Source organism: Antedon mediterranea, chromosome 8 (assembly GCF_964355755.1).
Source record: "Antedon mediterranea chromosome 8, ecAntMedi1.1, whole genome shotgun sequence".
NCBI lineage: Eukaryota > Metazoa > Echinodermata > Crinoidea > Comatulida > Antedonidae > Antedon > Antedon mediterranea.
Genome location: NC_092677.1, coordinates 10,188,384 through 10,202,508, shown reverse-complemented (window position 1 = coordinate 10,202,508; position 14,125 = coordinate 10,188,384). Strand labels below are relative to the sequence as shown.

The 14,125-nt window shown below is 34.1% G+C and overlaps 1 protein-coding gene across 1 annotated transcript; it reads right to left on the bottom strand.

Moving 5' to 3' along the window:
- Positions 1-1,660: 1,660 nt before the first annotated feature.
- LOC140056104 (conserved oligomeric Golgi complex subunit 4-like) lies at positions 1,661-13,532 on the bottom strand. The gene is made up of 17 exons (XM_072101356.1): positions 13,449-13,532; positions 12,826-12,908; positions 12,449-12,563; positions 11,477-11,527; positions 10,976-11,102; positions 10,406-10,599; positions 9,135-9,291; positions 8,773-8,938; positions 8,018-8,114; positions 7,341-7,588; positions 6,847-7,063; positions 6,024-6,200; positions 5,100-5,276; positions 4,564-4,665; positions 4,041-4,169; positions 3,706-3,797; positions 1,661-3,295 (listed from the first exon to the last, which is right to left on the bottom strand). The coding sequence occupies exons 2-17, from the start codon at positions 12,879-12,881 to the stop codon at positions 3,253-3,255; spliced, it is 2,148 nt and encodes a 715-aa protein (XP_071957457.1). The 5' UTR covers positions 12,882-12,908; positions 13,449-13,532; the 3' UTR covers positions 1,661-3,252.
- Between the last annotated feature and the right edge of the window lie 593 nt (positions 13,533-14,125).

Genomic DNA, 14,125 nt, shown 5'->3' with positions numbered 1-14,125 from the left:
CTAACAATGATTCGCGCTGTTATATCCTTGGATTGAATGAATATGGGATTTGAAAATAAATAATATGTGCAGTTTAAATATGTATTTTTTTAATTTCTGTCTTGCATTTTGTATGATCCCAGTATTTTGAACACGCATTGTGATTGTAAGACGACGCTGTTCTCTCTTTTGTTGTAAACTGAAAACATTGACGCACGCTGTCATTAGGCGTCGAAGTAAAGATTTTGGGTTTATTTTCTAAAGAACTATCAAACGAATGCTAGATGACCATGTTCAATGATTTTACAATAAGACACGCGCTGTCCTTGGCGCGGGGGTCTTGAAGAATAGGTTTGTCATAAAAAGTTTACGGTCATTTCATACATCTAACGAATGCAATTGTCTTAAACGGCAAGTTAGGTATTATACCGCGCCTATATGCGCGCCTTTTGCCAGCTGTATCGGTATTGAAGATGTTTGACATCGTCAACGTTTGCCATCGTATGGACCTTGGTATCAAGTCTAAATCAATACGAATGCTATTGTGTTAAACGGCAAGTTAGATATTATACCGCGCCTATATGCGCGCCTTTGCCACTCGGTATTGAAGATGTTTGACATCGTCATAAATTACCATTTCCTAACATAATATACAGTAACATCTACATGAACATTCTAGAATGTGTTTAGATTTTAAGAAACCATGTATAATTATTATAAGAACAATCAGAAACATTCCAAAAGTATGCTTAGAAATTGTAATACCAATAGTCTGAGTAAGAAGTATCATCTAGAAGATTACGAACATATCGTATACAAGAAGAGGGAACGGGTAGTGTTCTCTCTCGGTTTAGGTGAACTGAATGCTTAAAACATTGACGCGCGCTGCCCTTAGGCGTCGAAGTAATGATATGATTTAAACGTTTTGTATTATAGCATGCCTAACAATGATTCGCGCTGGATTCAAAGATTAGTACAGGCATTTTGTCGAAAAATGGCCAATCTTCGACCTTTTTATTTTTCATATAATATACATAATTGGGTTCTATGGTACTATAAGATGATCATATAGAAATATATGATCATATACAGCAATAAAAACGAATAATTGAATTTTAAAAACTTGATATTTTGGCCATTTTAAAAAAAAATCCCTGTACTATAGTACCTTTTATTTTTCGGCATAACTGGGTTCTATGATACTATAAGATGATCATAAAGCAATATATGATCATATACAGCAATAAAAACGCATAATACTAAAATTTTAAAAACTTGAAATTTTTGCCATTTTTCTAAAAAATCCCTGTACTATAATAGTACAAGGAGTTTTTCGAAAAATGGCAAATTTTCGACCTTTTATTTTTCGGCATAACTGGGTTCTATGGTACTATATAAAACGCATAGTGATACCGGACCGACAAACAGACCGACCGACCGACATAGTGAACTATAGAGTCACGTCCACGCGACTAAAAAACTCGAAAAACGCTGTTGTAGACATTAAGCACAATTTTACAAAAACGTTTTGTAACGGCTTTAACAGTTCAATTCACGAAACAACGCTGAGACTACAATCACGGAATTGAAGAAGGCGGTGCTTTATTAAATATAGCGATAAGACGATTTTCAATGAATAAAACAAAAAATAAAATAAACATTTAAAAAAATAGACAGTCAGTTTGTTATAAATATTCAATTATTATTTTTCAATAATCTCTTAGATAATAATCATTCAAATAAATTAAAAATTAAATCAATCTCATTGATTGTTGATTTGTGCACTTTATACAACTTCTCACAAAGAAAACAGATGACGTAGATGACGTAATGATCGTTGTGACATTAATCTCTACCCATTGTTAATTGACACCTTTCTGTAAGTCATTCAGGCTTAAAGCAAAAACGGATCTATCCCTCATACACGCTGTACAACAATGTGCAGCCAGCGTAATTTTTTTCTCGTAGTTAATCAATGCAGAAATGTATATTCAATTTGTCAATTTGTTAGCGGAATATAACTAATGAATAAGTCATGTTTTCTGCATTGCTTGCCTACGAACGTTAGCATTATCATTAGCGTGCAGCGAGGTAGCCGTAAATGGACAACGGAGGGCCCATGAAAGGACCGACAGCCAAACAAACATCGGTATATATCCATCTACAAGCCCAATTAGTTAGACTAAAACATTAATATAAATCCACCATATACGTAATATTAAATTGTCTATCTAACAATTTAAACAAAACTTTAAAAATAAAATTAATATATATAATATATTTTACCAGAGACAAAATCGTCTCAGAATTTACACAATTATTGCTTGTAGGCACTTGAATATGTAGAATCCCATAGATATATACTTTTAAAACCGTAATTAAATATATAATATTGAAACAAAGCCCTAGTATGGCAATGGTATGGTATTTAAATTGGTCCTTTAATCTTTGATAAAATAAACTGAAATAAAAACCAACTTCAAAAATTATAAAATGTTAATTTCAGTAATATAAACAGTACTATAATCAAATGATTTAAATAATCTGGTGGGAAATGAATTCAATTAACATAACTTAATGTTCATAAATTATTAAAGCTTACAACAGTTTTTTTCAATAATGCCAGATTTTCTGCTTCAGGTAACACTTTCTTGATGGTACACTTCTGAAACCAGGTCTTTTTCCATCAATGATGGCGTACCTCTGACATCAAGCAACACTCTCTAAAACCTCTGATACCATGCCATTGCTGCTACTGTAGTTCTCTGATATGGCAGTACAAATTGAATACAATGGCTTTCCTCTTGCTACAGTGGTGTACTTTCTGACATCAAGCCACAACCTCTACCTATGATGATGCATGTCTGACTAGCTATGCTATCTGATCATCTTCTGGTGTCATCATAACATGGTAAAGAGTAGTCTGCAGTCCTTGGATGTTGCAGTATACTTCTAACTACAAGTCTCTAGGTGACATCATGACGTCATACATTTTTGGCAGTGGCCACTTAGTATCTGTAATACTTTCCTATGGCTATGATGGAACCCAGCGCACGCCAGGCTGTAAGCTCATGTTACTTACCCGAGGTAGGGTTTTCAATTCTTCAATGCCTATTTTTAACTCCTTCACCCTAACTTGTCATTTCTTCTGCTGGCTTGCCTGCAGAAACATGACACTGTTTTCTTTGGGTGATCAATGATGTCAACTGGTCCTTGTGCAACCTGTTACCTACAGTGCAAGCTTATTCTAGATTCAACAGCCAAAATACGCTATCATAATTTGAGTCGTTTTATATCTTCATGTCTAAAGTCATTCCTGAAATACAAGTTATAATCTACAATAGTATTCCAAGTCATGTGATGTAACCAGGGCAATCTAACATTAACAACAGAACACCTCATGCCACTATAGGAATTTGTAACAGTCCTTTGATCTCATGTCTGGTTGCAACAAATACCAACAGTACAGTACATTATATAAATATTCTCTGCGGCACATGGTGTCTATTAAGAGGCGTGGAATTGACCATGTTGCAACCACAGATAAACTCTTTGATATCTGGGGCTCAGAATCCTGTTGTTAGATTTCCTTGATGTAACCAACCTGATTATCATCATCTCAAATGTGTAATTATATTGATGTAAAGATTCGCATATTTTATCAAAGAAATGTGCGCTATACAAAAGTTAATATTTTGTGAAGATGTCAACACATTTTGTACTTACCGTAATGATAAAACTTGTCGAACTTCTGTTGGGGTCAATCTCCAGGTCAAAGGTCCTGAATTAGTACCCCAGTAGTCCATTACTTCAGTAACCTTAAAATGAATGATTTTTTATTGGACTAATGTATATAAATGTAGCGACAAACAGCGTGTCGCCAATATTCGCTTTAATAATTTATCACTGCTTAAGTTTCATAAATAATTAGAAGGGGGAGGGGGGGGGGGAGAAGAGACCAGTGTTTATATGTATACTGATGTGAGTATAAACAAAAATGATATAATATAAATAATTATATAAGTATTAATATATTAAAACTTCTGACAAAATAATCTTACCCTTTCTAGATTCAATAAAGTAGCCATCTGCGATAGCCTTGCAAATTTATCTCGGATCGTCCATTGAGTAACAGACGTCAAATAACCAATCAATGACCGCAGTTCTTTATCAAATTGAAGGCCACCGAGCTGGAATGCAATAGACGGATTAATTGAATTTAAAACACCTACTTATGATATAGCTTCTGTATAATAGAATTTAAAATTTTTAATTAAAATTTTGACACATGATAAATAGTAATAAAAGTATACGAATACTGTAAATAAGTGCCCAAACATTCACAATATGTACTTAAAGATGTATTGTCCTCAAAACATGAAAAATAAAGATTAAATCAAATATTCCCTCACTTTTAAAAATAAATTTAAAAATAAGTTAATTTCAAAAATGAAAAAATAAACTGTTAAATTGAATAAAAAAACCACTAGGCTTCCAGTTGACTTTTTTTACATTAGATTACTTGGTTTTATCGTTTATTAATAACAATAACATTTTAAAAATGAATGAATTATGGCGACTTACTCGGTTAAATGTCATCTTTAAAACTGTCTTCTCTAATTGTGCAGTAACAGCTGTCGTTAATAAGCTAACAAGGGCGTCGTAATTGGATGATGTTAACGATTCCTGAAAAAAATCAATAACACATATATTAGAACTACTGTATATGGTATTTTCAATTTGCTTTTGATTAAATATATTTGACTTAGTGTTTGCATTAAATTGATGACCTCGACCTAATTCATAGTACAACAAAAATTGCAAAAAAATATGATGAAATGCACAAATATCATAATTTATTCGAGGGTGACGTTTAATAAAATAAATAGCACATAGATATGAAAACAATTAATATCGATAAGTGATAAAATACAGTAAAAATTATATCAAAATGCTTTGTAAATTGCAGATCATGTCAATCAATAAATTCTACTGTATGAATGAGGCATTTATGGGGCATTTATTCAAAGAGGGGGAGGACATTTATTCAAAATGATGTTCTATGGGGGCGTTTATTCGAAGGAGGCGTTTTATTGGAATAATACGATAAGTATAAATACCTTAAATGTTAATAAAAGTGTCTCTAAGTTGATCATAAACTCTTGAATGAATGGATCGTTGGCTTCGTAGTTTGAGAATTCTTCTTCAGTGATGCTGTGACTAACAGACTGGTATGTGTCTACCCATGGCTTAATCCTGGGTTTTATTGCACTTGTGTTTAGTTGACTTAAACCATACTAAAAATAGAGGAAAATTAATTAAATAAAAACACTTGATTTATCATAAATGTAACTGTCAAAAAGTTTTTATTTATTTTTTTTCACCTCAGCAGCGTGGTAGATTTGTTATAACGAACAAAAGAATGTAAAAACAAGAAAATCAAAGAAGGCCAACAATATCAAATTAAAAAAGGTTCTTAAAATATACATTTATAAATTATGGAAATGTGATTAATAAAAGTAGGTGAGATAGTCACTAAAGACATACCGTACATTTATGGGTCTTGCTCTGGGGTCCCCTTGAGTCCGAGGTCCCTTATATTAGCCAGTTATGCGATCAATTATACAGAGTATGTATATGATGACTAAAGCCTTGTGCGCACTGCGGTACGGTAAATGTAACCATGGTAGATTTACCCAATGTCATCGGAAGATTTGACCATTGTTCGCACTTTGATATTTTCATGCAGTTAGTTTGACAAAAATTTAGGCGTGAAAAAAAATATTTATCGCATGTGTTAACATAATTCGAACATTCGTATTGGACTTTTTAGTCATATGGTTAGTTTTACCTAGACTGATACGTTTTACTGATCATGTAGTGGTCAGTAAAATTAACTATTGGGTTAATTTAACCTTGTGGGTGTTGTAGCCAGTGTTTGGATTGGATTTTTCTTGGTAACTTTAGCAGGTGACGGAGTATATTATACCATAGGCCTCAATATCTAAATTATAGGTCCATGATTATACGAACATATAACTTACATCTAGAACATCCTTGAATTTGTGGTTCAACTGAGCCAGGTCAGCAATGCAACTTTCCAGCTTAGCTCTGCCAACCTCTCCAGCTCCCTTGCTTATCAGTGATTCACACTCCTCTGTGATGCTCTTCTTTAAGGCATGGGTATACTCCAGACTAACTTCTATGTTGTTTAATGTAGTCTGACAAAAAAAAATCAACAAAATAATCAATAAACCATTTACTACATACACACAGTACTAATTAGAGGGCCTCAAGCTTGGTTCCCACTAGAACGTAACGCAAGGACGTAAACGCAACGTAAGCGCGTTGACCAATGACAAGCGAAGTTATAGACAGTTAGCAATCACAAGCGAATAAGCCATCGCTTGTGATTGGTCAATTCACTTGCGGTGCGTTACGTCCTTGCGTTGCGTCGCTAGTGGGAACCACGCTTTATGTTTTAACACTATGGTAAATCCTTATTCATCGGACACCGCTACAAAGGGGATACATGGTTGAGTCCCAAAGGTGTCCTCTTAATAGACTCCATGTATTAAAATTAATTCAAAAACAAAATACATTTTATAATACAAATAAATTACTTGCAATACCTTTTTTATAGTGAACCTCCATTAATTCAAGACGAACCCCGACCCACGACATGCTCACTACCCCTAAATAAAAACCATTTACATGCTACAGGTAGGGTGTCATTTAACAAAATTTGGGCCTGTGGTGAAATACTCAGTTTCCAAATCCCCCTTGTGAGATCCTGGCTACGGCCCTGAAAAAGATATGGTTCCTAATTATTTATCATTATTGAAAAGAGTCAACATCATGACTTACAAGAAATTCTAATTTTGCAGCATCTGTGTCTGAGCTAGATGTGGGGAACTTTCCTTGTTGTAGCAAGTTGTACGCCTGTGTGACGTCAAAAGAACCAGAAGGAAAGCCTGCCCTCAGTTTTGAATAAAGAACATCTCTGTAGTTAGACTCCAGAAGAGATGCTGTGTGGTTAACCATGGCACATGCACAATCAACACTGCCACTTGAAATGGCACGTCTGTGAAAATAAAGAAACAACAGATAATTTAAATCTTTTATTTCATTTACTTATAGAAATTATTAAAGTCCCATTCCCTACAATATTATATGTTTTTTTAATGCATTATTATATATTACTTTAAAAAACTTAAAACCAGGTCATTCCTTGTCTTAAATGTATCTATTATGGTAAATTATGATAAAAATAGAGAAACAATGCATTACCTAAGTAGCTTGCATAGGGAATGGGACTTTAAAATTATAATTCAGAATTTAAAATACTAATTTTGTCTTACTTTGTGCACTTCTTCAAGATAAAGAAGACATCATCTACCATACTTGACGTCTGAGATTCTGACTCCAATGTGTCCATACTAACAGCCTTATTCACTGTCTCTTTCATGAAATACTCCTCCATCAGTATATAACTGCCAATGATCTCCTGCATACAACAGCTAAGCTGACACGTAAGCACCATCTTCTCCAGATCACTGGTGTGTTCCTGTTTCTGTGCTTCGTCTACATCAGAGATATCAATGTCAGCCTGTGTGAAATCAAATGTTTAATTCAATTATATAAGTAAAGTGTAACCCTCCTTTGGTGGGACACCATTAATAAGTGGAGACTCTTATAAAAGGACACTTTCCAGTGAAATAAACAAGGAGCACAGCCAACAGCCAACACGTATCCAGGGTACCACCCTAGAATTATATAAGTAAAGTAGAACTCTCTTTTGGGACACCATTAATCAGTGGAGAACCCTATAAAATGACACTTTCTGGTGAAATGAACAAAGGCTGAATGTGTTTTAGCATTACGGCCAGCATCTATCTAGAAGACAACCCTATAAAGGGAACACTTTTTTAGATGATTCTCTTCATAGCGTTTTACTTAAATGGTTAATTTTCATAACATAACCTAACAATACAATCACTATAACTAAATTTGTGGTGCAATTTGATAAAGACCTTACCATGACTCTTCTTCTAACAAATCTAAGATATAATTCAGTCCTGGCATTCAGAAGTGTACTCTCTGCTAACATTACATCTAGCTCCATTGGATCTAACCTGCTTAAAAACAGAAACAAAATTATCATTTCTATTTTCTCTTATACTCAATAGGAATATATAACTTGAACTACAGAGTTTACACACAACGTGGCACATACCACAGAAAACAGTGGTGTTGACATCCTGTTGTTTAAAATTCTGAAGTTTTGCTAGATAATATGAAAAGGGCAAGTTTTAAGCCTATTACCACACCGGTTCTTTTAAGATCACCTAAGTTAAGCAATGTTGGGCCTGGTAAGAGCTTGGATGAGAGACCATCTGGGAATATCGGGTGCTGTATATGAAGCTGGGGGTCCCATTAAGCATTTGAAATCAGCACTGTTGACTCTTATGGCAGCCCTGCATCTGCTCCAGACAATTAGATTCATTAATTTATAGGTCCACGCTCAGATGTATTGGCTTATGTGTTTCTTCTGGACAAGATGGGCACTGTACGAGAGAAGCCCTTGATCAATGATAGGACCAATCAAGGTGCTTTAAACAGTCCTGGCTTAGTTTCGTCCATCATTCAGATGATAGTAAGTAATTGACATTGTCGTTTGCGACAGACATCGGCCATAAGAAAAACCCAATTATATCATAAAGTGTACATACTCTGAATGGAAGAATTATTATCACTAGAGCTAAATATTAATCTAATTACAAAGAGATTTACCTTTCAGCAGGATTTGATGCTTTGTAATTTGTCCTAAAAGCCTGCATAACAAGTTTAGATTTGGAGTGGAAATCCCTGTGTTTTACAAAATTATCTACAATTATTTTCGCTTGTTTATCACATTCTTCTTGTAAGTCCATCATTAAGTGAAGCATTCTACCAGGTCCTAAAATAAATGATAAAATATATACCAATATAAAAAACAACAACAACAACAAAAGTGTGGTTTCACATTGAGAAGGAGAAAGAGTTGCTTACCATTTAATTTTGGTTTTAATCAATATATATAAATAAAAATATCTATTTTCCACTCAATTTTAAAACATCTAATTACGATGAACTAAAAATTAATTTTATCTCACCATAAAAAGTTTCTACTAGTGGTTGATGTATTTCAACAATTCGTGCAATTTCTTCAAATAGTAACGTAAGTGTGTCCACAAACATGACCTTTGCCCTTCGATCTGTTGTGCTTTTGCTAAGTCCGACTTCTATATGTTCTGTTGATTTGTTTGCAATCTGAAAATATAAAACAACATTGAAACATCAAGGTTACTCATGCTTTTAAGCTACTGTATAACTAGGTAAACTACAGTATAACTAGGTAAACTACAGTAGGTAAACTACAGCATAACTAGGTAAACTACAGTATAACTAGGTAAACTACAGTAGGTAAACTACAGCATAACTAGCTAAACTACAGTATAACTAGGTAAACTACAGTAGGTAAACTACAGCATAACTAGCTAAACTACAGTATAACTAGGTAAACTACAGTATAACTAGGTAAACTACAGTATAACTAGGTAAACTACAGTATAAATAAGTAAACTATAGTATAACTAGGTAAACTACAGTATAACTAGGTAAACTACAGTATAACTAGGTAAACTATAGGATAACTAGGTAAACTACAGTATAACTAAGTAAACTACAGTAGGTAAACTACATCTAAAACTAGCTAAACTACAGTATAACTAGGTAAACTACAGTATAACTAGGTAACCTATAGGATAAACAGGTAAACTATAGTATAACTAGGTAAACTACAGTATAACTAGGTAAACTACAGTATAACTAGGTAAACTATAGGATAACTAGGTAAACTACAGTATAACTAAGTAAACTACAGTAGGTAAACTACATCTAAAACTAGCTAAACTACAGTATAACTAGGTAAACTACAGTATAACTAGGTAACCTACAGGATAATTAGGTAAACTACAGTATAACTAGGTAAACTACAGTATAACTAGGTAAACTACAGTATAACTAGGTAAACTACAGTATAACTAGGTAAGTTTAGTCGTTGTGATAGCTTACCTGTGTTTTTAAGTAAGAGGAAAACTTGGCTAAACTACAGTAGATAAACTACATCTAAAACTAGGTAAACTACAGTATAACTAGGTAAACTACAGTATAACTAGGTAACCTATAGGATAATTAGGTAAACTACAGTATAACTAGGTAAACTACAGTATAACTAGGTAAACTACAGTATAACTAGGTAAACTATAGTATAACTAGGTAAACTATAGGATAATTAGGTAAACTATAGTATAACTAGGTAAACTACAGTATAACTAGTTTACCTAGGTATAACTAGGTAAGTTTAGTCGTTGTGATAGCTTACCTGTGTTTTTAAGTAAGAGGAAAACTTGGCTAAGCCCTCGTCTTTCAGACCAATAAGAGGAAAGATTTTGAAAAATCGTTCAACCGATGCAAGATCACTCGTACCAACTGCTTCATCAAATTTCTCATGAACTAGTGTTTGTAGTCTCTTTTCAGCCTCCCGCAGCACCTGCAAAGACGCATCTAGTCCACCACCTAAAATGATAAAGATGGTCCAGAGTTTAAATGCTGTATATAAAGCAATCATGTAAAACATCAGATGTCTCTAATTTAAGGCAGGGCCGTAGCCACCAGTACGGTTGGTAAGGTTTAGGTTTCAAAACGACTCCAAAAAGGGTGGTCCTTAGTTATTATATAGAGAAACCTTTATTACAGTACATTCATTAGAAATCACTCAGGCTAAACACAATGTATATTTGACCTCTAATAAAAGACCAAAAATGATCTTTAGTTAGAGAGACAATTTACAGTTTGATCAGTTTTTATTTTTTCTTTCCAGCTGCTATAATGCTCTAAACAATTTAAAGTATGTAGTCCCTTGCTCTGACAAACTGCATAAAACACTGCTTACTTTCTTTCGTTTCCGGAGCAAACTGTTTTAAAACTTTCTCATCGAGTGAAAGGAATCGATGGATGTGTGCTGCTGCTTTCTCAAAATCTTCTGACTGTAGTGCTGTCTGAACACCATCTGTACAAAACTACAGAGGCAAAAAATGAGTTAATATTAATTATTTATTTAGTTTAAATGTGTTTTTCCTAATAGTCATTTAGTTTTCCCTTGGTCATTTTCTATAAATCTCTGTCTACATTATCAAACTTTATATGAAAAAATGTGATGTGCTCATATATGGACACAATGATGTCATATCACTACCATATTTTGGCACATCTCATTTAGAGCTTAAGAAAATAAGGGATATTTTTAAGTAAATTCTTTTATATTTAGACTGCTGTAATCTTTTAATAGTCATTAATCAGCATAGGGAATTACGTTAAATGGGAGAATTGTTAAGACAAGTTATTGAAACAGAATGCTTAGTTGGTCTGGAATGATAAAACAAAAAGAACTAACCTTAAGATCCAACACATCATTTACTCTGTGCTTTGCAGCTTGTACGCGGCTCTATAAAAAAGTGATTTGGTTGTTTTTATCATCAGAAAATCCTCTTATTATCATAATCCCATCATTATGCACTTGTCAATTGTATGACTCACTATACGACCCCCGGGAAAGGTGCGTCATGGGTGCGTCATTTACAAATAATTACTGACGCAGGGGTGCGTCAAAAAACCTAGATGGTACGTCACATCAATGAACAAGGTGTGTCAATGTCCGTCACTTTACCACCCACCATATCATAAACAACATGGTCACAGTGCGTCAAAATGGGTGCGTCATGGTCACCTAAAGGTAAGTCACCTTTTTGACGCACGGGTGCGTCACGGTATTCAAAAGTATGACGCACATCGGAAAAATGACTCACCTCTCCCGGTGGTCGTATAGTGGGTCATACAATTGACAAGTGCATTACATTAAGAATGGTAAAATTAATTCTTAGAGTTGGATGGAAAATATTTCATGAGTTGAAAAACTGACTGCTCTATTTTAAAACAAGGAAGAGCCAAGTTGAAAATATTGCACTTAATTTTTCAATTCAAAGAATATAGAATATTCATTATTTATTTATAACATACCTACTTTTATTCAATTTATCCATCGTAAATGGCAAACTAAACATTCTCAAAATTCAGACAGTGTGATCATTATCACCATTAGATATCAATTTTTTTAGAGAGGGCTAATTCCAAATGACACGCGATACGTAATTGACCAATCAAATTGCAAGAATACAATCAGAATATGTGTTATAAAGTCATATTCTAAAGTTGCCAATGATGTATACACTGTCCTGACAGACTTGTGTTACATCCTTGGTTGCCAATGATATATACACTGTCCTGACAGACTTGTGGTACATCCTTGGTACAAGACAAAGTACCAAGTCAATACATTTTGGTATTTTTAGTTATTTCCATATGTTACCTTTGCTAGATCTAATATCCTCACTTTTCCGCTGACATTTTCTGCAAGGTCAGATGTAAATGATATCATATCTCCAAGATTAGTTGAGTCAGAATGCACATCTGTTAAGCTAGGACTATAAAGAATACAATACAAGATTGAAAAAAACAAAAATAGTATAGCAATCCAACAGTAGAAATCAATAGGGTACAGTACAGTATTTACTCTGGTATAAACTGGTATATTGATAAATTTTATCGTTTCAAATATATTACTGGGTGGTGCATAATTTGTTCTGTGTGCCTTTGGCGTTATATGTACGCTTAGTATAATATAAGGCCTAGTGTGATATGTTAGTATAGTAAGGTTAATCCTTTATTTAGCTTTTAATAACTTACACAATACGCTGGAAGGTGCTCATCTTGCCCTCTAAATTTCCCTGCTCATCAATCATCTCATCAATTTCTTCTGTTAGTTGTTGCTATAATTAATGAGAATAACAATACAAACCCAATATAAGGCGCCGCGGGGAGTATAGACACAATACACTCTCTGGTGCAATGGATGGTGTTGGGCAATTTATTTCAGTCTTATTTTATTATTTTATTTTTATTTTATTCAGTTGTCAACCAACAGCGATGAAACCGCCACTAACAGGTTGAATTAGAATTAGGCTAGATAAAAATAATAATTAACAATTTAACAAAGTCAAATGCATTATTTAGGACGGAATTTTATAATGGTTCTTCTTCCAACAAGAAATATGTGCGTATAGGCCTATATAGCTACATGAGTTAAATAAAAGTGTGGTAGTTAGTTAGGCCTAGTAAATTATCCCTAGGCCTAGCGCCGGAACACCCCTCCCTGCAAGCTACACAACACATGACGACCGCTCACACCCACCCCCTCAACTCTGGCTAGGCCTAGAAAAATCATCGTTAATAAAATCAAATTTAAAACTTAACAATAATAAAACAATTGCTCCAGCACAAGCACTATTTATTATTCTTTTAATACATACCTCTTCCTGGCATAATTTGTCAAAAGCAGCTACTATACGATCAATATCTGTGAGGTATTCCACCTCTTCGGACGTGGCGGTTACCGCCATCTTCCTTAAACCACTGACCCGTACAAAGTTGTGACCTCAAAACTAGCTCAACCATGACACACACAAACAAAAGTGAAGGTATGGTGTGTGATAGTAGTGGTGTTTGGGATGATATTTTAACAATAATGTATTATATCTATTCTTTAAAAAGGTTTTTATTACAGTATATTTACATTTGTCCTATACTACATAGTGGATGGAATTGTTCATGTAGCAGAAGAAGGCCATGTCTAGCTGTCTACAGACAAAACAGAGTGCTGTCGACTCTCTCATGTCTTGTGAACCTTGACTTCTCTTTTTTGGGAAGATGTTAAAATGTTAAAAAATTATTATTAGGCTGGTTCTCAAGCTTAAATTTAAAATAGTAAATTCGGATTAGTGCAGCGCCTACCAGATCACCACATAGGGAGACAATCCCCTTTTTGAATAGAACTTAACATGCACTATAATGTACACGGGACCAACGGTTACATCCCAATACGAAGGTCGAGGCAAGGCAGTAAAAAATCTTTCCAAATATAAGGATGAAATCTGTGGTACAGATAGGCTCGAACCCATGCCTATCACATGCATGCTAGTCTGATATT